The following is a 25,313-nucleotide window of genomic DNA, read 5'->3' as shown; positions in this document are numbered from 1 at the left end:
TGTGTTTGTGGGGACATTCAATGCTGCAGAAATTGGTTGATACCATCCCCAGATCTGTGCCTCGACACAATCCTGTTTCGGAGCTCTACGGACAATTCCTTCGACCTCATGGCTTGGTTTTTTCTCTGACATGCACTGTCAACTGTGGGACCTTATATAGACAGGTGTGTGACTTTCCAAATCATGTCCAATCAATTGAATTTACCACAAGTGGACTCCAATCAAGTTGTAGAAACATCAAGCATGATCAATGGAAACAGGATGCACCTGAGCTCAATTTCAAATCTCATAGCAAAGGGTTTAAATACGTACGTAAATAAGGTGTTTTCGCTTTGTCATTATGGGGTATTGTGTGTAGATTGATGAGAAAACGTTTTTTTTTTTTTTACATTTTTTAAAATACCTTTAGAATGGTAAGGTCAATTTATTTGTGAAAAAGTCAAGGGGTGTGATTATTTCCCAAATGCACTGTCTATAGACAGAGAGAGAGACAGAGTTCAACTCACCCTCTGTAGGTTCACAGTGTACTGCTCCCAAACAGTCTCCTCCATTCCTGAGCTCTGTGGACCGAGAACAAAACAGTTAGTAGTGATGGGGGGAAAAAATAGATAGTTACATAACGCAGTATTATTTCGGACTATATAATAAACTCAGCAAAAAAAGAAACGTCCTCTCACTGTCAACTGCGTTTATTTCAGCAAACTTAACATGTGTAAATATTTGTATGAACAAAACAAGATTCAGCAACTGAGACATAAACTGAACAAGTTCCACAGACATGTGACTAACAGAAATTGAATAATGTGTCCCTGAACAAAGGGGGGGTCAAAATCAAAAGTAATAGTCAGTATCTGGCTGTATCCAGCTGCATTAAGTACTGCAGTGCATCTACTACTCATGGACTGCACCAGATTTGCCAGTTCTTGCTGTGAGATGTTACCCCACTCTTCCACCAAGGCAGCTGCAAGTTCCCGGACATTTCTGGGGGGAATGGCCCTAGCCCTCACCCACCAATCCAACAGGTCCCAGAAGTGCTCAATGGGATTGAGATCCGGGCTCTTCGCTGGCCATGGCAGAACACTGACATTCCTGTTTCGCTAGAAATCACACACAAACAATCAGCATGACTGGTGGCATTGTCATGCTGGAGGGTCATGTCAGGATGAGTCTGCAGGAAGGGTACCACATGAGGGAGGAGGATGTCTTCCCTGTAACGCACAGCATTGATATTGCCTGCAATGACAACAAGCTCAGTCCGATGATGCTGTGACACACCGCCCCAGACCATGATGGAACCTCCATCTCCAAATCGATCCCGCTCCAGAGTACAAGCCTCGGTGTAATGCTCATTCCTTCGACGATAAACCATCACTCTTGCCAGTCCTGTCTGGTCCAGCGACGATGCGTTTGTGCGCGACGTTGTTGCCGGTGATGTCTGGTGAGGAGCTGCCTACAACAGGTCTACAAAACCTTCAGTCCAGCCTCTCTCAGCCTATTGTGGACAGTCTGAGCACTGATGGAGGGATTGTGCATTCCTGGTGTAACTCGGACAGTTGTTGTTGCCATCCTATACCTGTCCCGCAGGTGTGAAGTTCGGATGTACCGATCCTGTGCAGGTGTTGTTACACGTGGTCTGCCACTGCGAGGACGATCAGCTGTCCGTCCAGTCTCACCGTAGCACTGTCTTAGGCGTTTAAACCCTTTACAATGAAGATCTGTGAAGTTATTTGTATTTTTACGAATTATCTTTGTAAGACAGGGTCCTGAAAAAGGGACCTTTCTTTTTTTGCTGAGTTTATTCATACTTTGACTCCTAGTATTGATTGGGAAAAAAAATACAAATAAAAAATCAATTTAGCGAAAGCTAGATGGCTGTACCAGCACCAAAACTCTGGTTTTTCACCTATAGCTTGTTCTCCATCTTATTTTTTAAATAGTGAGAACTTTTATTGTATAATTGTGTAACCGATAATATGGACAATAACCGCAAACAAAAATGTTTTTTTCGTTATAATACATTCATTTTAGGAGAAGTGGGGATTCAACTTGAATATGCCGGAGTGGCAGTTAGCCTAGTGGTTAGAACGTTGGGCCAGTAACCGAAAGATTGCTGGACCGAATCCCCGAGCAGACAAGGTAAAAATCTGTTGTTCTGCCCCTGAACAAGGCACTTAACCCGCTGTTCCCTATGCTGTCATTGTAAATAAGAACTTCTTCTTAACTGACTTGCCTAGTTAAATAAAGGTTAAATAAAAAATGAAAATGTAAACGTTATATTAAAGTAAATATAGTTTAGCAGTTCTTTTTTTTTTTTTACATTAAGTGGGTAAAGTTGGTAATCATTTTACAAGCAGAACAGCACGGTCGTAAGGAGAAGCTTCATTTCCAAAACTTGCAAGCAGTCAAAACCATTTGTTTTTGAGACATGGGTGTCACCAAAGCTGCGTTGTATTCATTAGGTATGTCGTAGCAATTTGCATGAAAATTAATCATTACACAATATTGCATAATTGTCTCAGCCCTAGCCATTACTGACCAAAACGAATTTTGTCATGGTCTCTGTCTCTCTGCATCAGCCATATAACATTAGTGAACAATATGTTTAAAACATCAAATCACATTATCGAATAGTGATGAGGGAAAAAATATTTTGGGCGATATTGTATCGATACTTTGACTCCAAGTATTAATTTGTATTTTTTAATTTTTATGTAATATATATAAAGTACCAGTCAAAAGTTTGGACACACCTACTCATTTAAAATTGTATTTTTTATTTTTTTAACTATATTCTTCTATGAAATAATAACCAAAAAAGTGTTAAACAAATCAAAATATATTTTAGCAACCCTTTGCCTTGATGACAGCTTTGCACACTCTTGGCATTGTCTCAACCAGCTTCATGAGGTAAGTCGCCTGGAATCCATTTCAATTAAAAGGTGTGCCTTGAATTTCTTTCCTTCTTAATGCGTTTGAGCCAATCAGTTGTGTTGTGACAAGGTAGGGGTATGCAGAAGTTAGCCCTATTTGGTAAAATACCAAGTCCATATTATGGCAAGAACAGCTCAAATAAGCAAAAATAAACGACAGTCCGTTATTACTTAAAGACATGAAAGTCAGTCAATGCGGAAAATGTCAAGCGCTATGGCTCTCATGAGGTCCACCACAGGAAAGGAAGACCCAGAGTTACCTCTGCTGCAGGGGATAAGTTCATTAGAGTTACCAGCCTCAGAAATTGCAGCCCAAATAAGCATCACAGAGTTCAAGTAACAGACACATCTCAACATCAACTGTTCAGAGGAGACTTTGTAAATCAGGGCTTCATGGTCGAATTGCTGCAAAGAAACCACTACTAAAGGACATCAATAATAAGAAGATACTTGCTTGGGCCAAGAAACACGAGCAATGGACATTAGACTGGTAGAAATCTGTCTTTGGTCTGATGAGTCCAAATTTGAGATTTTTGGTTCCAACCGCGGTGTCTTTGTGAGACGCAGAGTAGGTGAACGGATGATCTCCCTGTGCAAAGGCAAAGGGTGGCTACTTTGAAGAATCTAAAATATTATTAATATTAATATTAATATTATTTTGATTTATTTAACACTTTTGTGGTTACTACATGATTTCATATGTGTTATTTCATAGTTTATGTCTTCACTATTATTCTACAATGTAGAAAATAGTAAAAATAAAGAAAAACCCTTGAATGAGTAGGTGTGTCCAAACTTTTGACTCGTACTGTACATACATACATTCATACATACATAACACAGTATAGTGAGCAATAATTTTGGAATATCAAATCGCAATACATTTAGAATCATAAGATTCACAACACCACCTAAGTATGGTGATAATATTGTATCATGAGGTCCCTGGCAATACCCAGTCCTAACGGTTAGTGAACGGAACATTACAGACATAGTTAGTGAACGCTACTTTAACACAACAACTTAAGTTACAGAATATTATCTTCGCAAACAGTAGATGCTTCTTTAACAGATACATCCGTTTTTTACTACAATCATCTTAACACAATACTACATGAGTTACTGAACATTAGCTGAACACAGAGTAGATGTGATACTGATCATCACAGTATGAAAGAGGTACAATTTTGTATCGAAGTCTTAAGACTAGAGCCCGACTGATTTATTCGTTCCACCAATAAAAGATATTCCCTAAATCGGATGAAAAAGAGAATTTCCTGCTCATCTGAACATTTGCGGCCATTCTTATGACGTGTCATTATTGTTACAATGTAAGAAATCAACAATGCAAGCATATTTCTTGGACAATTGCTCTTTGGGATGGCAATTTGTGAGAAAATGTCACTGTAGGAAGTATTCACACATCTCAACTTTTTCCACATTTTGTGGTTACAGCCTTCATTTTAAATGAGATTTGGAGTCACTGGCCTACACACAATACCCAATAATGTCAGTGGAATTGTATTTTTAGACATTTTTGAAAATGAAAAGTTGAAATGTATTGAATAAATAAGTTCAGGAGTAAAATAAAATTGCATTGACTCACTCTGTGAGTCTCAGACCTGATATCTGTACCCCACACATACAATTATCTGTAAGGCCCCTCAGTCGAGCAGTGAATTTCAAACACAGATTCAACCACAAAGACCAGGGAGGTTTTCCAATGTCCATTGAGCATGATGAAGATATTAATTACACTTTGGATGGTGTATCAATACATCCAGTCACAACAAAGATACAGGCGTCCTTCCTAATTCAGTTGCCGGAAAGGAAGGAAACCGTTTAGGGATGTCACAATGAGGCCAATGGTTCTTTAAAGCAGTTAGTTTTCTCCTATCACAGCCATGAAACTCTAAGGATAGATCAACAACACTGTAGTTACTCCACAATACTAACCTAAATGTGTGGGAAAAGAACATAGCCTGTACAGAATATATTCCAAAAAATGCATCCGGTTTGCAATAAGGCACTTATAGAGTAAAACTGCATTATTTTTTTTACTGTGGCTGTGAATACAAAGTTATGTTTCGGCAAATCCAACACGACACATCACTGAGTACCACTCTTCATATTTTCAAGCATGGTGGTGGTTGCATTATGCTATGGGTATGCTTGTCATCGGCAAGGTCTAGGTTTTTTTTCGGGAAGTTAAAAAGAAACGGAATCGAGCTAAGCACAGGCAAAATCCTAGAGGAAAACCTGGTTCAGTCTGCTTTCCAACAGACACTGGGAGACAAATTCACCTTTCAGCAGGACAATAACCTAAAACACAAGACCAAATATACACTGGAGTTGCTTACCAAGATGACATTGAATGATTCTGAGTGGCCGAGTTATAGTTTTGACTTAAATCAGCTAGAACATCTATGGCAAGACTTAAATTGCTGTCTAACAATGTTCAACAACCAACTTGACAGAGATTGACATTTTTTAAAAGAAGAATGTGCAAATATTGTAAAATCCAGGTGTGCAAAGCTCTTAGAAATGTATCCAGAAGACTCACTGCTGTAATCGCTGCCAAAGGTGATCCAAACATGTACTGACTCAGGGGTGTGAAAACTGACGTATATTCAATATTTATTCTTCAATAAATGTGCAAACATTTCAAAAAAACATGTTTTCTCTTTGTCATGATGGGGTATAGTGTGTAGATTAGTGAGAATTTTTTCTCTCTCTCGATATAATCCATTTTGAATTCAGGCTGTAACACAACAACGTGTTGAATAAGTCAAGGGGTATGAATACTTTCTGAAGGCAATGTAGATTCTTTCTGCAATCTGGAAAAAAACATCTATGGACATTTTTGTTCCATTTTCACACTGAATTCAAATGACCCATGACATATAGTACTGGTGACCCGTGAACTCAGTCATGAAGATAAGTCTTGGCTTTGATGCAAAACCACTACTTTTCCTGTATGGTTCTATAGTAAAGACATGGATTGGGGAACCAATACAAAAACCAAATTACCTCTCTGGTCCAGTATTAAAGAAGTCTCGAGGTATCGCTCGCTTGAGGTAGAGTACCTCATGATAAGCTGTAGGCAAAACTATCTACCAAGAGAGTTCTCATCTATATTATTGGTAGCTGTCTATTTACCACCACAAACCGATGCTGGCACTAAGACTGCACTCAACGAGCTGTATAAGGCCATAAGCAAACAAGAAAAATGCTCATCCAGAAGCGGCACTTCTAGTGGCCGGGGACTTATGCAGGCAGACTTAAATCCGCTATGCAATCTGGTTTCCGAGCTGGCCATGGGTGCACCTCAACCACGCTCAAGGTCCAAAACGATATCATAGCCGCCATCGATAAAAGACAATACTGTGCAGCCGTATTCATCGACCTGGTCAAGGCTTTCGACTCCGTCAATCACTGCATTCTTATCGGCAGACTCAACAGCCTTGGTTTCTCAAATGACTGCCTCGCCTTGTTCACCAACTACTTCTCAGATATTGGTCAGTGTGTCAAATCGGAGGGCCTGTTGTCCGGACCTCTAGCAGTCTCTATGGGGGTGCCACAGGGTTCAATTCTCGGGCCAACTCTTTTCTCTGTATACATCAATGATGTCGCTCTTGCTGCTGGTGATTCTCTGATCCACCTCTACACAGATGACACCATTCAGTATTCTTCTGGCCCTTCTTTGGACACTGTGTTAACAAACCTCCAGAAGAGCTTCAATGCCCTCCTTCCGTGGCCTCCAACTGCTCTTAATTGCAAGCAAAACGAAATGCATGCTCTTCAACCGATCGCTGCCCGCACCTGCCCGCCCGTCTAGCATCACTACTCTTGACGGTTCTGACTTAGAATGTATTGACCTGTTGTATTCAGCGCATGTGACTAATAAAATTTGATTTGATTCGCTCAATACAGAAGTGGTCAGATGACGCGGATGCTATGCTACAGGACTGTTTTGCCAAACAGAGACTGGAATATGTTCCGTGATTCATCCAATGGCATTGAGGAGTATACCACCTCAGTCCCCGGCTTCATCAAAAACTGCATTGACGACGTCGTCCCCACAGTGACCATACGTACATATCGCAACCAGAAGCCATTATTATAGGCAACATCCACACGGAGCTAAAGGCTAGAGCTGCCGCATTCAAGGAGTGGGACAATAATCTGGACGCTTATAAGAAATCCCACTATGCCCTCATCGAACAGGCAAAGCATCAATACTGACTAAGATTGAATCCTACTACACCGGCTCTGACGCTCTTTTCGGATTTGGCAGGGCTTGCAAACTATTATGGACTACAAAGGGAAACCCAGCCGTGAACTGCCCAGTGCCGCGAGTCTACCAGACAAGCTAAAGGTATTTTATACTCGCTTCGAGGCAAGCAACACTGAAGCATGCATGAGAGCACCAGCAGTTCCGGACGACGGTGTGATAACGCTCTCCGTAGCCGATGTGAGCAAGACCTTTAAACAGGTCAACATTCACAAGGCTGCGGAGCAAAAACGGAATACCAGGGCATGTACTGCGAGCATGCTGCATCTAAATGGCTGCATCTTTGATGTCTTACTTGGTGTAATTTTTCCATATATATTTAATGCTGTTTGGTCCTTAGTGTGAAATTTGTTTTCCATTATATATTATTGTGTCTTCATTGACACTTTCAATCTCTCCCTGACAGAGTCTGTAATAACCACATGTTTCGAGCAGACCAGCATAGTCCATGTGCCCAAGAATGTGAAGGTAACCTGCCTAAATGAATAACGCCCAGTAGTACTCACGTTGGTAGCCATGGCTCACATCAACACCATCATCCCGGAAACCCCAGACCCACACCAATTCGCATAAGACTCAACAGATCCACAGATGACACAATCTTAATCGCAATTCACACTGCCCTTTCCCACCTGGAAAAAAGGAACACCTATGTGAGAATGCTGTTCATTGACTACAGCTCAGCGTTCAACACCATAGTGCCCACAAAGCTCATCACTAAGCTAAGGACCCTGGAACTAAACACCTCCCTCTGCAACTGGATCCTGGACTTCCTCACGGGCCACCCCCAGGTGGTAAGGCTAGGCAACAACATATCTGCCACGCTGATCCTCAACACAGGGGCCCATCAGGGCTGCGTGGCCAAGCATGACTCCAACACCATCATTAAGTTTGCTGACGACACAACAGTGGTAGGCCTGATCACCAACAATGATGAGACTGCCTATAGGGAGTTCAGAGACCTTGCAGTGTGGTACCAGGACAACAATCTCTCCCTCAATGTGAGCAAGACAAAGGAGCTGATCGTGGACTGCAGGAACAGGCGGGCCGAACAGGCCTCCATTAACATCGACGGGGCTATAGTGGAGCGTGTCGAGAATTTCACGTTCCTTGGTGTCCACATCACCAAACAAACCAAGACACTCGTGAAGAAGGCACGACAACACCTTTTCCCCCTCAGGAGACTGAAAAGATTTGGCATGGGTTGTCAGATCCTCAAAAAGTTATATAGCTATACTGTCGAAAGAATCCTGACCGGTTGCATCACTGCCTGATATGGAAACTGCTCGGCATCCGACCGTAAGGAGCTACAGAGGGTAGTGCGTACCGCCCAATACATCACTGGGGCCAAGTTTTCTGCCATCCAGGACCTATATACTAGGCAGTGTCAGAGGAAGGCCCTAAAAAATTGTCAAAGACTCCAGTCACACAAGTCATAGACTTTTCTCTCTGCTACCGCATGGCAAGCTATACCGGAGCGCCAAGTCTAGGTCCAAAAGGCTTCTTAACAGCCTCTACCCCCAAGCTATAAGACTGCTGAACAATTAATAAAATGGCCACCCGGACTATTTACATTGACTGACCCTCCCCCCTTTGTTTTTACACAGCTGCTACTCGCTGTTTATTATCTAGTCACTTTACCCCAACCTACACGTACAAACTACCTCGACTAACCTGTACCCCCGCACACTGACTCGGTACCGGTAGCCCCTGTATATAGCCTCGTTATTGTTATGTAATTTTACTGTGTTAATGTTTATTTTTTACTTGAGTTTATTTTGTAAATATTTTCTTAACTCTATTTCTTGAACTGCATTGTTGGTTAAGGCCTTGTAAGTAAGCATTTTCCGGTAAGGTCACCTGTTGCATTCGGCGCATGTGACAAATAAAATTTGATTTGAAAACACTGTCCCACACAGGCTCTAAAATAGGCCTGACCCTCTCTGTGTTAGCCAATTGAGTAGGACTATCTAAATCTCTCTCTCTCTCTCACACACACACACACACACACACACACACACACACACACACACACACACACACACACACACACACACACACACACACACACACACACACACACACACACACACACACACACACACACACACACACACACCTCCAGGACAAAGTGGAAACAGACACACATCCGGATGGATCAATGCTTTGGTGATTAACTCGGCACCGGTCAGCGTAGGAGACTGACCTACCTCTGCCTGCACACACACGCAACCATGCATTCATACACTAGGGCTGCACAATATGGGAAAAAAATTGGATTGTGATTTTTGTACCAAATATTGTGATTGCGATTTTACCTGTGATTATACATCAAAACTGTTGGATAAACTGTCGGAATCATAGAAATAGAATGATCATTCTAATTTTACGGTTGGAATATAGTGGGCACTTGGAATGCACTTTTGTTTGGCATGACAACGAATGAAAAAGTAAGGGTGGAGATGGTTGACAGAGTAGTAACCACAGTGTTGGTCAGTGTTCCCCATGGGACACTAATTAGATTAAAATAGATAGGTAGAGTGCCTTCAGAAAGTATTCAGACTCTTTAACTTTTTCCACATGATGTTGAGTTACAGAGTGGGATTAAAATTAATTGAATTGTATTTTTTTTGTCAACAATCTACACAAAATACTCTGTAATGTCAAAGTGGAAGAAAATTTGTTAAACAATAAATGCATAAAATAATAAAACAGTAATATATCGTGATTAGATAAGTATTCGACCGCCTGAGTCAATACATGTTGGAATCACATTTGGCAGCGATTACAGCTGTGAGTCTTTTCACACCTGGATTGTGCTTTTTCGATTATTTTCAAAATTCTTCAAGCTTTGTCAAATTGGTTGTTGATCATCGCTAGACAACCATTTTCAGGTCTTGCCATAGATTTCCAAGCAAATTTAAGTCAAAACTGCAACTCGGCCACTCAGGAACAGTCACTGTCTTCTTGGTAAACAACTCCAGTGTAGATTTGGCTTTGTGTTTTATGTTATTGTTCTGCTGAAATGTGAATTAATCTCCCAGTGTCTGGTGGAAAGCAGACTGAACCAGGTTTTCTTCTAGGATTTTACCTGTGCTTAGCTTCATTGTGTTTCTGTTTTATCCTGAAAAACTCCCCAGTCCTCAACGGTTACAAGCATACCATAACATGATGCAGCCACCACTATTCTTGAAAATAGGGAGAGTGGTACTCAGTAATGTGTTGTACTGGATTTGCCCCAAACATGACACTTTGTATTCAGAACAAATAGTGAATTGATTCGCTATATTTTTATACAGTATTACTTTAGTGCCTTGCTGCAAACAGCATGCATGTTTTGGAATATTTTCACTCTGTAAAGGCTTCCTTATTTTTATTCAGTCAATTAGGTTAGTATTGTGGAGTAACTACAATGTTGATCCATCCTCAGTTTTCTCCTATCACAGCCATTCAACTTTGTAACTGTTTTAGAGTCACCATTGGCCTCACTGTGAAACCCCTGAGATGTTTCCTTCTTCTCCGACAACTGATTTAGGAAGGACACTTCTATCTGTGCAGTGACTGGGTGTATTGATACACCATCCAAAAAGTAATTCATAACTCCACCATGCTCAAATGGATAGTCAATGTCTGCTTTATTTTGTTTACCCATCTATCAATATGTGCCCTTCTTTGAATGTCATTGGAAAACCTGGTCTTTGTGGTTTAATCTGTTTTTGAAAGTCACTGCTTGACTGAGGGACCTTACAGATAACTGAACTGTATGCGTGGGGTACAGAGATGAGGTAGTCATTCAAAAATCATATTAAACACTTATTGTACACAGAGTGAGTTCATGTGACTTGTTAAGGACATTTTTACTCCTGACATTTTTACACTTATTTAGGCTTGCCATAACAAAGAGGTTGAATACTTAGACTCAAGACATTTCAGCTATTCATTTATAATAAAAAAATATAATTCCACTTTAACATTATGGGATATTGTGTGCGGGCCAGTGAAACAAAATCTTAATGTAATCCATTTTAAATTCAGGCGTGTGACTACTTTCTGAAGGCACTGCTGCACAAACAATGCTGATATACTCCACCACTGGTACCGGCCTGTATTAGAGAAAAAGTTTGCTAGCATGATTTGCCATATCTCAGTGAATTTAGATAATCAGCTAGCTAGCGATTAGCATTAGCGCCTAACACCATTTTTTTATGCATATTTGCAGCTTGCTAAGACCAACAAACTAGCATTTTTCAGAGAGAAAGTTACACAAATAGTATTATATAGAAAACATTTGGAATTATATTAAGAAGCAAAGTGGAAAGCTGTGCCGTTCTTTTTTGGAAAAATCTGTTGACTGAATGCTGTTTGGTCAATGCACGCTGAGTGAATCTCAAGCATACGGAGGAACGGCCTGCTTGAGTGACAGGGGGTGGGGCTTGGTGTGTGTGGGATTGGGAAGCGGCCAAAAGAGAAGAGACGGTGAGTGAACTCCGTCAACTCGAGCAACAAATCAAAAGTAAAGAAAATGGGTGTTAGAGACGGCTAGGTGGCGTTTCAAAAATATCGCTTCCTTTTGCGATATGGATATTGTGCATGTCAATATCACAATTTAGATAAACATTTGATTAATCGTGCAGCCCTAAGGAACTCGCACATCGTCCTCGCTGACCCTGGGATATAGAGCCTGTCTTCTGAGGGCGTGGGAACTAACCTCCACAGTCTGAGTTGGACCAGGTAAAAACAACAACATATTTTTATGTTTCAGTCAGTTGGCTTTTACAATGCTGTGAAATCCCAACTGCTCTCTATTGACCACAGTTTGTTCATGCACACCAATTATTGGTTGGTGGCTATGTGAGAAGAAGCGTATGCAATGCAGTCTCTCCTCGCCCATAGACCACATTCAAAACAAGTCCAAAAATGGAAGTAGCAATTGCAGATTGCCCCTTTAAGCATGGTACTGTATACCATACTGGTGTTATACAGGGCACATATGGACTAGTAGCTATGAGAGAGCAGCTAGGCCCTGAAGTGACAGACAGTCAGTCACACCTCTGCTGCTCTTCATGGTTCTCTGCTTCTCCCCAGAGTCCCCCAGCTCAGCTCACAACAAAGAGCAGGGGTTCTCAAACTTTTTGGGAACAGGGAGCCCTTTTGTGATAGCAAATTAAATCAGGGACCCTCTCATAACTGACTTGCCTAGTTAAATAAAGGTAAAAAAATAATAATAATCAGAACACAACTCGAGTGAGACAAACATAGCATAGGAGTTTGACTATGACTTCAGCAGTGCATGGCTGGATGTAAATGTTGCAGTTTTCAAGCTACTTTCCTACAATTGCATGTGCATTTGCAGGCCACAACAAAAAATAAATCAATTCACATTGTATTGGTCCAAAAATTAAACCAAGCCTAGTATCAAACAGTTCTTCTCCCCAAATTCCCTTTCCCTTCTGTCTCACTCATTCAAATCGCATCTCGACAACTCCCTCAAACACAAGCTTCATTCCTTGCAAAATGACAACAGTTTTATCACAAATTCAAAATGGCTGGTTGACTGAAGTAGGGAAATATGTGTTCCAACAATGAGCTGCAGTTTTGGAATAATTGCATCCAGTCTAATTTCCGTTTAGGCTACTTTGCAGTTGTCACTAGTAACCGCATTTACAAAGTCAGATTTGGCATTATTTAGAAAAAAAATCCTGAAAACAAACATGAGCTTTTTGGTCTTAATTTAAGTTTAGGGTTATGCATAATGTTAGCAGTGTGGTTAAATGTTTAAAATCAGATTTGAAGAAGACCCATTTTAGAAATTGGAGAGGTTTATGACTTTGTGCCTGTGGTAACTAGTGACGCACATTCGTTGCAAACTGCTAGTGCCACTTAGAATTGGTTAACCTAGGCCAGGGGTCTCCAACCCTGTTCCTGGAGAGCTGTAGGTTTTTGCTCCAACGCCAGTTGTACCTAACCTGGTTCAGCTTATAAACCAGCTAATTATTCAAATACGGTCTGCTAGATTAGGGTGCGAGTCCAAAAAATACAGGATGGCAGGTCTCCAGTAACAGGGTCTCCAGGAACAGCCCTGGCCTAGGCTATAACCCCCCTAAATATGGCAAGGTTCCACACTGAAAATATGCAAAAACATTAGATAAAGACCGAGTGTATTTTCATCAGAATCATTAAGCCTCGGCCTACTCCCCAAATATGTTGTGGCCATAATTCATCCCCATGCAGTGTTCAATGTGGAATTGTTCATCCATTTAGAAAATTCCAAAGAGCAGGCAGAATAAACAACGTTTGTATATCGAACCGGAGGGAGATTTGGTTTGTAACCCTGAACAAATTGTCTTTCAACTTGAGCCCCGTTTCAAATTTTATTTATCTGTTATTTTACCAGGTAAGTTGACTGAAAACACGTTCTCATTTACAGAATAACTGTTCCAGATGCGAGATGCGTATTACTTGGCATTATTCTGTTATATTTTATTCTTATATATTAGATCATGCTTTTGACTAGAAAAAAAGTGTGTCTTGACTGTGATAAGGGCTTGGAAAATAAGAGCGTCTTGTCTGCTAAATTAACAAAACATTATAGTTTCAATAAATTCATCTTAAATGGCACTTTTGTTTTCTGAATATATAGTACCAGTCAAAAGTTGACACCTTCTTATTCCAGGGTTTTTTCTTTATTTTGACTATTATCTACAATGTAGAATAATAGTGAAGACATCCAAATTATGAAATAACAAATATGGAATCATGTAGTAACTAGAGGCCGACCGATTAATCGGAATGGCCGATAAATCGGGGCCGATTTCAAGTTTTCATAACAATCGGAAATCGCTATTTTGGGCGCCGATTTGCCGATTTTTATTTTTTTTATTTTTTTTTATATTTTTTTTACACCCTAATTTAATCTTTATTTAACTAGGCAAGTCAGTTAAGAACACATTCTTATTTTCAATGACGGCCTAGGAACGAGGCAGAACGACAGATTTTTAACCTTGTCAGCTCGGGGGATCCAATCTTGCAACCTTACAGTTAATTAGTCCAATGCTCTAACACCTGATTACATTGCACTCCACGAGGAGCCTGCCTGTTACGCAAATGCGTAAGCTAAGGTAAATTGCTAGTTAGCATTAAACTTATCTTATAAAAAACAATCAATCAATGACTGTCATTGCTCCAATGTGTACTTAACCATAAACATCAATGCCTTTCTTAAAAGCAATACACAAGTATATATTTTTAAACCTGCATATTAGGCTAAAAGAAATCCCGGTTAGGAGGCAATATTAACCAGGTGAAATTGTGTAATTTCTCTTGCGTTCATTGCACGCAGAGTCAGGCTATTTGCAACAGTTTGCGCCGCCTGGCTCTTGCGAACTAATTTGACAGAATTTTACGTAATTATGACATAACATTGAAGGTTGTGCAATGTAACAGGAATATTTAGACTCATGGATGCCACCCGTTAGATAAAATACGGAACGGAATAAACGTTTTGTTTTCGAGGGGATAGTTTCCGGATTAGTCAAAAGTATATGGTTTAGAGAGAAATAGTCTACGCGTTATAATTCCTGTAATAACTTGCGGCTGAACTTGAAAGGGGTTCCATCGTTATTTTACCGTTCATGTCTTCCATAGAGAATGTCTTGATCTACTTCAAATAAGGTCTGTGTTTCGCGGAGGAGCAGACTGACAGGGGACCATGCAGACAAGCTCTGCTTTCTGCTCTACAACCCAAAACTTCTTAACTGGGAATATTGAAGACCCATGAAAGCTGGTAGTTCGTTTTAACATATGTTCTCATGTTATTTGAGACTAAATTTATTTTATTTATGTATTATATTAAGTTAAAATAAAAGTGTTTTCAGTATTGTTGCAATTGTCATTATTACAAAAGTGTGTGTATGAGATATATATATATATATATATATAAAAATATTTAAAAAACGGCAGATTAAATCGGTATCGGCTTTTTATGTCCTCCAATAATCGGTATCGGCGTTGAAAAATCATAATCGGTCGACCTCTAGTAGTAACCCCAAAAAATCTTATATTTGAGATTCTTCAAAGTAGCCTCCCTTTGCCTTGATGACAGCTTTGCACACTCTTGGCATTCTCTCAACCAGCTTAATGAGAGTCACCTGGAATGGATTTCAATTAAAAGGTGTGCCTTGTTAAAAGATAATTTGTGGAATTTGTTTCATTCATAATGCGTCTGAGCCAATCAGTTGGGTTGTGACAAGGTAGGGGTGGTATACAGAAGATAGCCCTATTTGGTAAAAGACCAAGTCCATATTATGACAAGAACAGCTCAAATAAGCAAAGGGAAACGAAAGTCCATCATTATTTTAAGACATGAAGGTCAGTCGATGCGGAAAATGTCAAGAACTTTGATTTTTTTTCAAGTGCAGTTGCAAAATGACTCAAGAGCTATGATGAAACTGGCTCTCATGAGGACCGCCACAGGAAAGGAAGACCCAGAGTTACCTCTGCTGCAGAGGATTCATTAGAGTTACCAGCATCAGAAATTGCAGCCCAAATAAATGCTTCAGAGTTCAAGTAGGAGACACATCTCAACATCAACTGTTCAGAGGAGACTGTGTAAATCAGGCCTTTATGGTCGAATTGCTGAAAATAAACCACTACTAAAGGACAGCAATAATAAAAAAAGAGACTTGCTTGGGCCAAGAAACACGAGCAATGTACATTAGACCGGTGGAAATCTGTCCTTTGGTCTGATGAGTGCAAATTTTAGATTTTTGGTTCCAACCGCGGTGTCTTTGTGAGTTGGTGAACGGATGATCTCCGCATGTGTGGTTCCCACCGTGAAGCAAGGGGGTGGTGTGATGGTGCTTTGCTGGTGACACTAAGTGATTTATTTAGAATTCAAGGTACACTTAACCAGCATGGCTACCACAGCATTCTGCAGTAAAACACCATCCCATCTGGTTTGCACTAAGTGGGACTATCATTTGTATTGCAACAGGACAATGACCCAACACACATCCAGGCTGTGTAAGGGCTATTTGACCAAGAAAGAGAGTGATGGAGTGCTGTATCAGATGACCAGGCCTCCACAATCACCTGACCTCAACCCAATTTGAGATGGTCTGGGATGAGTGTGACCAGCAGAGTGAAGGAAAAACAGCCATCAAGTGCTCATCATATGTGGGAACTAGTTCAAGACTTTTGGAAAAGCATTCCAGGTGAAGCTGGTTGAGAGAATGCCAAGAGTGCGCAAACCTGTCAAGGCAAAGGGTGGCTACTTTGAAGATTCTAAAATACATTTTGAGTTGTTTAACACTTTTTTGGTTACTACATGATTCCATGTGTTTTTTCATAGTTTTGATGTCTTCACTATTATTCTACAATGTAGAAAATTGTCAAAATAAAGAAAAACCCTTGAATGTGTTGGTGTGTCCAAACTTTTGACTGGTACTGTATATGGGGCAATTTAGCAATTAGGATTCATTATCTGTAATGGTTATGATAAATTAGGCATCGTTGCGCACTGTTGGCATATAGATACACGAAGAAAAACATTTCCAGTGTGGGCCTTGTGTTCTAAAAATAGCTTTTTACATTTTTTTTTATGCAAGTACTCAAACAGTCAAGAAATGTCAAATACCCATCCCTAACAAACACACACACACGTCCTCTCCTTTAGGAATCTCCAACAGGAACAGAACAGCCTCTTTTCTCACGATGCCTCGGAAGTCAATGCTATTCACCTGCGCACACACACACACACACACACACACTGATCTGACAGAATTATATACCTGCGATGACAATGTGCAGACAGACACACATGCAGAACACACAAAAACACACGGACGCAAATTGATCAATAGCCACAGATGCATAGCTATCCTGCAACCTTTAGTACTATCCTCTCTGTAAACTCCTCTCTCTTGTGTGAACAGCATCAGGACCCATCTGTATTGGCTCCTATCTGTTCCAGAGAGCTGGATGTAGTGTAGAACACACCTACTCAACCCACAGGAGGGACTGCACTGGCACCACACCCCCCTACCCACCCGGAAATAACTGTTCCCCACAACCCACCCACCCACAGACTGACTGCCGTGCAAATCACACAGCTAAATGCTACCGACCTCCAACTGATGCAAAAACACACTCTATCCTCTCTCTCACACTTTGCTAGCATGAGAGATGGAGCAGGAGAGCTTTTTCATTACACACACACACTGACTGAGTACTAGCACCAATAAGGGAGTATGAGTCAACATCATTCATCAACAGTTTCTTCGCCTCTCAAATGAAGAGCAGTGAAAAGCATTTCTCAGCCAGAGCAATTGCCTATTGGAGCAGCACAGTTTTTCACCCCTGTATTATGCACTTGGCAAATAGAGTTCTTGGCTCGAGCAATTTCCTATTGGATCAAAATGTAGCAATTGTGATTTACTAGAATTGCCATGAGGAACTGTGCAACAGTACAGTGTCTCTCTGCAGCTAAATAACCAAGTTGTAATACTGAGTTCAGCTAGCTACCACAGTATAAATGTTCCAGAAACACAACTTAACAGAACTTCACTTAACATAGTTTTAACACTCGGTTCTACAACCAAACTTAACTACGTTAGTCTACAAACAAACATCTAGTCAAACACATGCCAGAAAGCCAGGGAGCTCTAAGGGGGAAGCAGAGAGCAGGGTGAGATCTTTCCTCAAGGGATCAGAGCTAGATAGTTTATCCTTTTGGGGAGGTGGATGATCAGCGGCAAGGGCAGAGGGTCTCTCTCTCTGGCTCTCTCTCTCTCTATCTGTCTCCAGTACCAGTCGGAGGAAGCATGTGTTCCCAGCGGGAGCGTAGAGCACCACCACGCTGCTCCTTAGTTCCTCCGAGTTGAGCCAGGGTCCTCCTAGGAGAGGCACCTCCAGCCTGGGTTGACCTCCACCTGGCCCTCCTGCTGCTCTCCTCTTTCCCCGGCCCCCACCACCTCCACCCTGGTCCTCCTCCGTGTGGCGCAGCCATGGACCCCCTCGGGCCCCTGAACACCAGTCCAACTTCAGGCAGTCCAAATTCATGGCTCATCTCATCTCCCGCAATCTCGACCCGCTGAACGCTTCTTATCCATGGCTCAGCTCAGCTAAGCTAAGCTCGAGCCCTGTTTGGCTCAACATTCTGTTTGTATGGCACCAACACAGTACCCAGTAGCCAAGCCTGGCCCAGAGCAGCACAGGCTGGTTTGGTTGGGGTACAGCAGACAACCCAGTGAGCCCACAGAGCAGCCCTATGGTCCTACAGTCCAATGCCTACTGAAGTCAGCCGACCTCCAATCCCATTAAGCCGGAGTGGCAGGACGGATTAGTCGGCCCAGGGGGAACTAAAAATAAACACAACTCACGCTTCCTCCTGCTCGCAGAGTCCTGAGCACGCACACTGCACGCACCCACTTCCTGCGGAGAGCTGTCGACATGTCATTCGCCTCGCTACACGACACCAGCCGAGCGGTCGGCGGTCGGAATGGGAGTCAGGGCGCCAGGGTCTCCCATCCGTCTGCTCTCCCTCCCTCCACATTCTCTTCTCCCTCCCTACTCTGTCTCTCTCTTGCTCGCTCCCCCCCCAATTCACCGGCTTCCTCCAGGCTTATGTAATCCTAATACAACACCACACACACACACACACACACACACACACACACACACACACACACACACACACACACACACACACACACACACACACACACACACACACACACAAATATCAGCACCCAGTAATGTGGTGAATATCAAACACTTCATTGTGCAGTGTCAGATACCAATATTCATGACTAAAACAGTGACAGTAGAAAACCCGCAGGTAGCAAAGCACAGTATAATGAAATTAGGGGCAAGCTAACCCAACCCTCTACAACTCATCTCCTCTCATCTGATCAACACTGAGCTGACAGCTGAATAAAACATAATTACACTGTAACAGAGAGAGAGGGGGAGAGAGAGCGGGAGCGTTAGAGAGAGAGACTGGATCTAGTATGAAATCGGTTGAATTAGTTGCATCCACCATAGAACTAGTAGCTATCAGAGCAAGTGTAACGGATGTGAAATGGCTAGCTAGTTAGCGGGTACGCGCTACTAGCGTTTCAATCAGTTACGTCACTTGCTCTGAAACCTAGAAGTAGTGTTGCACCTTGCTCTGCAAGAGCCGCGGCTTTTGGGTAAGCGATGGGTAACGACGCTTCGTGGGTGTCAGTTGTTGATGTGTGCAGAGGGTCCCTGGTTCGCGCCCGAGGTCGGGGCGAGGGGACGTACTAAAGTTATACTGTTACATTGATGCTAGTTATACTGTTACATAAGCAGAGTATGGTACGGGTCTGTGGGTACGATAATATAAACAGGGTTTTAATTATATTCCTTTCTGATCCACACGGTATGGGACGACTAATGCTTACCAGGAATTAAATCTCACGCACATAGAGATCATGTGTGTGAATGCATACTGTATGTGTGTGTGTGTGTGTGTGTCTATGCGTACTGATTGTGTGTTTGTGTGTGTCTGTGCGCACTGCATGTGTGTGTGCATTTGTTGATTTTGTGTTTTATTGTCCGGATCTCTAGACAGAAGGTTAGGGGTGACCTGGAAAAAAATTACTCTGGGATTAAAGAGACATAAGCCAAATTCGAACGGCATTCGTATTACTAGAGATGTTGGTTATGTAATTATTTCCCCAGCATGTGTGTTTCCAGGAAATGATTCGCAAGGGAATCGTTTTTCCAAACTTTCTTTTTTTTTTAAAGGACTTTTAGTGACAGAAACCTGGAGGTTTTTATTCTAGGTGTAAAAATATTCAACATCATGTCTAGACAGTAATAAGCTACACTGATTACTTGTGCTTGGCTGCCAAATGTGTAGGTGTCCCCATAATATTTAAATTGAGGAAGTGTGATCATAATCTTTATTTTAGCGATCCACGGTAGATGTCTCTGCTAATGAAAAATCTCCCAATCCTGCTGATGTGAGCTGCTGAAAAACACACTGCAGTTGAGATGTGTTATGAGAAAATGAACCAGCCATTTGCAAAAAGTTTAGCTCAGTGGGGAATTGGGGATGCCCTGCTTTGCGATCTATTACCTACATTTATCGCTGGAGTTTCATTAAAGATGCACTATGCAGAAATCAGTCCGCCATTTCCTGGTTGCTCAAATCTAATAGTTTGCCTATTTTCAGTTTGTGACAAAATAAGCAAATATAGTGTAGAGCAGTGGTTCCCAAACTTTTATAGTCCCGTACCCCTTCAAACATTCAACCTCCAGCTGCGTACTCCCTCTAGCACCAGGGTCAGCGCACTCTCAAATGTTGTTTTTTGCCATCATTGTAAGCCTGCCCCACACACACACTATATGATACATTTATTTCACATAAGAATGCGTGTGAGTTTGTCACAACCCGGCTCGTGGGAAATGACAAACTCTTATAGGACCAGGGCACAAATAATATTATTATTATTATTATTTAGCCATCTTACATATAAAACCTTATTTGTTCATCAACAATTGTGAATAACTCACCACAGGTTAGTGAGAAGGGTGTGCTTGAAAGGATGCACATAACTCTGCAATGTTGGTTTGTACTGGAGAGAGTCTCCGTCTTAAATAATTTCCCACAAACAGTCTGTGCCTGTATTTAGTTCATGCTAGTGAGGGCCGAGAATCCACTCTCACATAGGTATGTGGTTGCAAAGGGCATCAGTATCTTAACAGCATGATTTGCCAATGCAGGAAACTCTGAGCACAGCCCAATCCAGAAATCTGGCAGTGGCTTCTGATTAAATTAAATTATCACATAACCGATTGTTTCAATTTCAATGAGGCTCTCTTGTTCAGATATCTGTAAGTGGACTGGAGGCAGGGCATGAAAGGGATAACGAATCCAGTTGTTTGTGTCATCCATTTCGGGTAAGTACCTGCGTAATTGCGCACCCAACTCACTCAGGTGCTTCGCTATATCACATTTGACATTGTCCGTAAGCTTGTTCATTTGCACACAAAATCATACAATGATGGAAAGACCTGTGTGTTGTCCTTGTTAATGCAGACAGAGAAGAGCTCCAACTTCTTAATCATAGCCTCAATTTTTTGTCCCACACAATGAATATAGTTGCGGAGAGTCCCTGTAATCCTAGATTCAGATCATTCAGGCGAGAAAAAACATCACTAAGATTGGCCAGTTGTTTGAGAAACTCCTCATCATGCAAGCAGTCAGACAAGTGAAAAAGGTCAGTAACGAAAAGGTTAAGCTCGTCTCTCAATTCAAAAAACGTGTCAATATTTTGCCCCTTGATAACCAGCGTACCTCTGTATGTCTAAAAGCGTTACATGGTCGCTGCCCATGTCATTGCATAATGCAGAAAATACACGAGAGTTCAGGGGCCTTGCTTTAAAGTTAACCTCTCTTGGGTAGGGGGCAGTATTTTGACGTCCGGATGAAAAGCGTGCCCAAAGGAAACTGCCTGCACAGAAGCTAGGATATGCATATAATTGATAGATTTGGATAGAAAACACTCTAAAGTTTCTACAACTGTCAAAATTATGTCTGTGAGTATAACAGAACTGATATGGCAGGCGAAACCCCGAGGACAAATCACCCCCCCCCCCCCCCCCCAAAAGAAGATTCCGCCTACCCCTATTTTCAATGGCTATCACTTTTATTATAAGGCCAAGTCCTCCCAGATTGCAGTTCCTAGTGTTTCCACTAGATGACAACAGTCTTTAGAAAGAGTTTCAGGCTGGTTTTTGGAAAAATTAGCCAGAAATTGTAGTTTTTCTAAGTGGCTCCCATTTTGGCTGTAGTGTTTCCAAGTGCGTGGAAGAGAGCGCGTTCTTTGGTATTTTTCTCCGGTAAAGACGATAACGATTCTCCGTCTTAAATTTGATCGGTTATTTACTTATTAGGGTACCTAAGGTTTGATTATAAACGTTGTTTGACTTGTTTGGAAAAGTTTATTAGTAACGTTTGGGATTCATTTTGTATGCATTTTGATGGAGGGAAACTGGGTGGATAATTGACTGAAGCGCGCCAGCTAAACTGAGTTTTTATGGATGTAAAGATGGACATTATTGAACAAAAGGACCATTTGTGATGTAACTGGGACCTTTTGGAGTGCCAACAGAAGAAGATCATCAAAGGTAAGGCATTTTTGATATCGCTATTTCTGACTTTCGTGTCGCACCTGCCTGGTTGAAATATGTTTTTCATGTGTTTGTATGCGGGGCGCTGTCCTCAGATAATCGCATGGTTTGCTTTCGCCGTAAAGCCTTTTTGAAATCTGACACGGCGGCTGGATTAACAAGAAGTTAAGCTTTATTTTGATGTATTACACTTGTGATTTTATGAAAGTTAAATATTTATAATACTGTAGTTTGAATTTGGCGCTCTGCAATTTCACTGGATGTTGGCCAGGTGGGAAGGTAGCATCCCACCTGCCCATAAGAAGTCATAAGAACCATTTTCACTGTCGTATCCAAAACGTCTTTCAAGCTGTCAGGCATTCCCTTGGCAGCAAGAGCCTCTCGGTGGACTCCACTATGTCTCCCTGTCATGGCTTTTGCGCCATCAGTACACATAATTACATTACCCAAACAGTAAAACTAATCCCATCCGAATAAAGCTTAAGGCCATCTGTGTTTGTGTGTGAGTGCATGTCTTTCTTCATAGAGTTAAACCTTGATATTCTCCAACTATGCAAGCCAGAGAAATGGTCTAGCTCACTTTCTCTGAACCACCTTTTCTATTGTCTCTTATGCTAAATGCTCCATAAGACTTGCTTAAAGCATTCATAGACTTGCTATAAGCAAGACCTGAACTAGACCGCTGTCATCAAGTTTGAGTCACTTCTCCCATCTCTAAAATGGATGACACATCATCATAGCCTACAGTTAGTCAGGTGGCTTTAAATAATTTATACTGGAAACCAAAAAGTGCATCATAAGACATCCGCCTGCAGCATCTGAAGATTTAGAGCTTCTTCTTCTCTGCTGTTTGAAGAAAAGTTAGTCTCTGAAAGTCTAACAGTGTATGTATTAATTGTATTTAACAGGGACAGTGCAAATTAATCAATCTCTTGCCAGAAATAGAATTACTGTTAGTTGATGCAAAACTGAAACTAAAATATCTACAGTATAGGCCAATCTACTGTACTTTCCTAAGTGATTAGGATATTACATGCTCATACCAACAAAACCCTAATCTACAGTGCATTCAGAAATTATTCAGACCACTTGTGTAAGGGCCGACGCCGGATAGGAGAAGCAGGTACGGGGAGTCAGACATTTATTCGGGAACAGACAAGGAAACAAGACAGGAACAGCGTTGGAACACGGGTAACACGGACATGAGACAATTAATCCCGAAGCCGGGAACAGAGCTTGGGAACAGACAGATATAGGGAAGGTAATAACACAAGTAATTGAGTCCACGTGAGTCCAATGATCGCTGATGCGTGTGACGGGCAGAAGGCAGGTGTGCGTACTGATGGTGGCTTGAGTGCGTAATGCTGGGGATCCTGGCGCCCTCGAGTGCCAGGGGGAGGAAGAGCGGGAGCAGGCGTGACACCTTGACTTTTTCCACATTTTGTTACATAACATCCTTATTCTAAAATGTATTAAATTATTTTTTCCCTCATCAATCTACACCAGGTATTCCCAAACTGGGGTATGCGCAATGCCGTCGGAGGTACGCCTAATAAAAATGTGGTTCACATTTTCAAACGGTACATTTTTTGAAGATGTTTTGGACACCACAGTAAACATTGTTTTTCTCGCCTGAATGATCTGAATCTAGGATTACAGGGACTCTCCGCAACTATATTCAATGTGCTATGATTAAGAAGTTGGAGCTCTTCATCTGTCAACACAGGTCTTAACATCATTGTATGATTCTTGTGTGCAAATGAACTCAAGCTTACGTACAATGTCAAATGTGAGTGAGCTGGGTGTGCAATTACGCAGGTACTTTCCCGAAATGGACGACACAAACAACTGGATTCGTTATCCCTTTCATGCCCTGCCTCCAGTCCACGTACCGATATCTGAACAAGAGAGCCTCAACGAAATTGCAACAAGCGGTTATGTGAAAATTGAATTGAATCAGAAGCCACTGCCAGATTTCTGGATAGGGCTATGCTCAGAGTTTCTTGCCTTGGCAAATCATGCTGTTTCGACACCGATGCCCTTTGCAACCACGTACCTATGTGAGAGTGGATTCTCGGCCCTCACTAGCATGAACTAAATACAGGCACAGACAGTGTGTGGGAAATTATTTAAGACTGAGACTCTCTGCAATACAACACAACATTGCAGAGTTATGTGCATCCATTCAAGCACACCCTTCTCATTAAACCGTGGTGAGTTATTCACAATATTTGATGAACAAATAAGGTTTTATATGTAAGATGGCTAAATAAAGAGCAAAATTATTGATTATTGTTATTTGTGCACGGGTCCTATAAGAGCTCTTTGTCACAACCCGGCTCATGGGAAGTGACAAACGCACACTCAATCTTATGTTTATTAAATGTATCGTGTGTGGCAGGCTTACAATGATGGCAAAAAAACAACATTTGAGAGTGCGCTGACCCTGGTGCTAGAGGGGGTACGCAGCTGGAGGTTGAATGCTTGAAGGGGTACGGGCCTATAAAAAGTTTGGGAACCAATGCCACAATGAAAAAGAGAAGAAAAAAAAGTTAATATATAAAAATAAAAAAATGAAATACCGTATTTACATAAGTAGACCCTTTGCCATTAGATTTGAAATTGAGCTCAGGTGCATCCTGTTTCTACAACTTGATTGTAGTCCACTTGAAGTAAAATCAATTGAGTGGACATGATTTGGAAAGGCACACACCTGTTTATATAAGGTACCTCAATTGACAGTGCATGTCAGAGCATAAACCAAGCCATGAGGTCGAAGGAATTGTCCTAGAGCTCTGATTCAGGATTGTGTCGAGGCACAGATCTGGGGAAGGGTATCAACCAATTTCTGCTGCATTGAAGGTCCCCATAAACGCAGTGGCATCAATCATTCTTAAAAGGAATAAGTTTGGAACCACCAAGACTTT

General features: G+C 41.6%; 1 protein-coding gene across 4 annotated transcripts in view; it reads right to left on the bottom strand.

Moving 5' to 3' along the window:
- Positions 1-25,313, bottom strand: part of LOC129853912 (tight junction protein ZO-2-like) — a 167,892-nt gene that overhangs the window by 31,746 nt on the left and 110,833 nt on the right. For 3 of the 4 annotated variants that reach the window (XM_055920416.1, XM_055920417.1, XM_055920419.1), the window contains one exon: positions 507-560. In XM_055920416.1, coding sequence (XP_055776391.1) covers positions 507-560 — 54 coding nt within the window. Of the gene's footprint in view, positions 1-506; positions 561-18,602; positions 18,768-25,313 lie in introns of those variants that run through there. The other variant, XM_055920418.1, reaches the window with a different exon arrangement.

Source organism: Salvelinus fontinalis, chromosome 4 (genome assembly GCF_029448725.1).
Source record: "Salvelinus fontinalis isolate EN_2023a chromosome 4, ASM2944872v1, whole genome shotgun sequence".
Taxonomy (NCBI): Eukaryota; Metazoa; Chordata; class Actinopteri; order Salmoniformes; family Salmonidae; genus Salvelinus; species Salvelinus fontinalis.
Note: the sequence above shows the minus strand (reverse complement) of the source record. Positions and strands in the feature narration are given on the sequence as shown.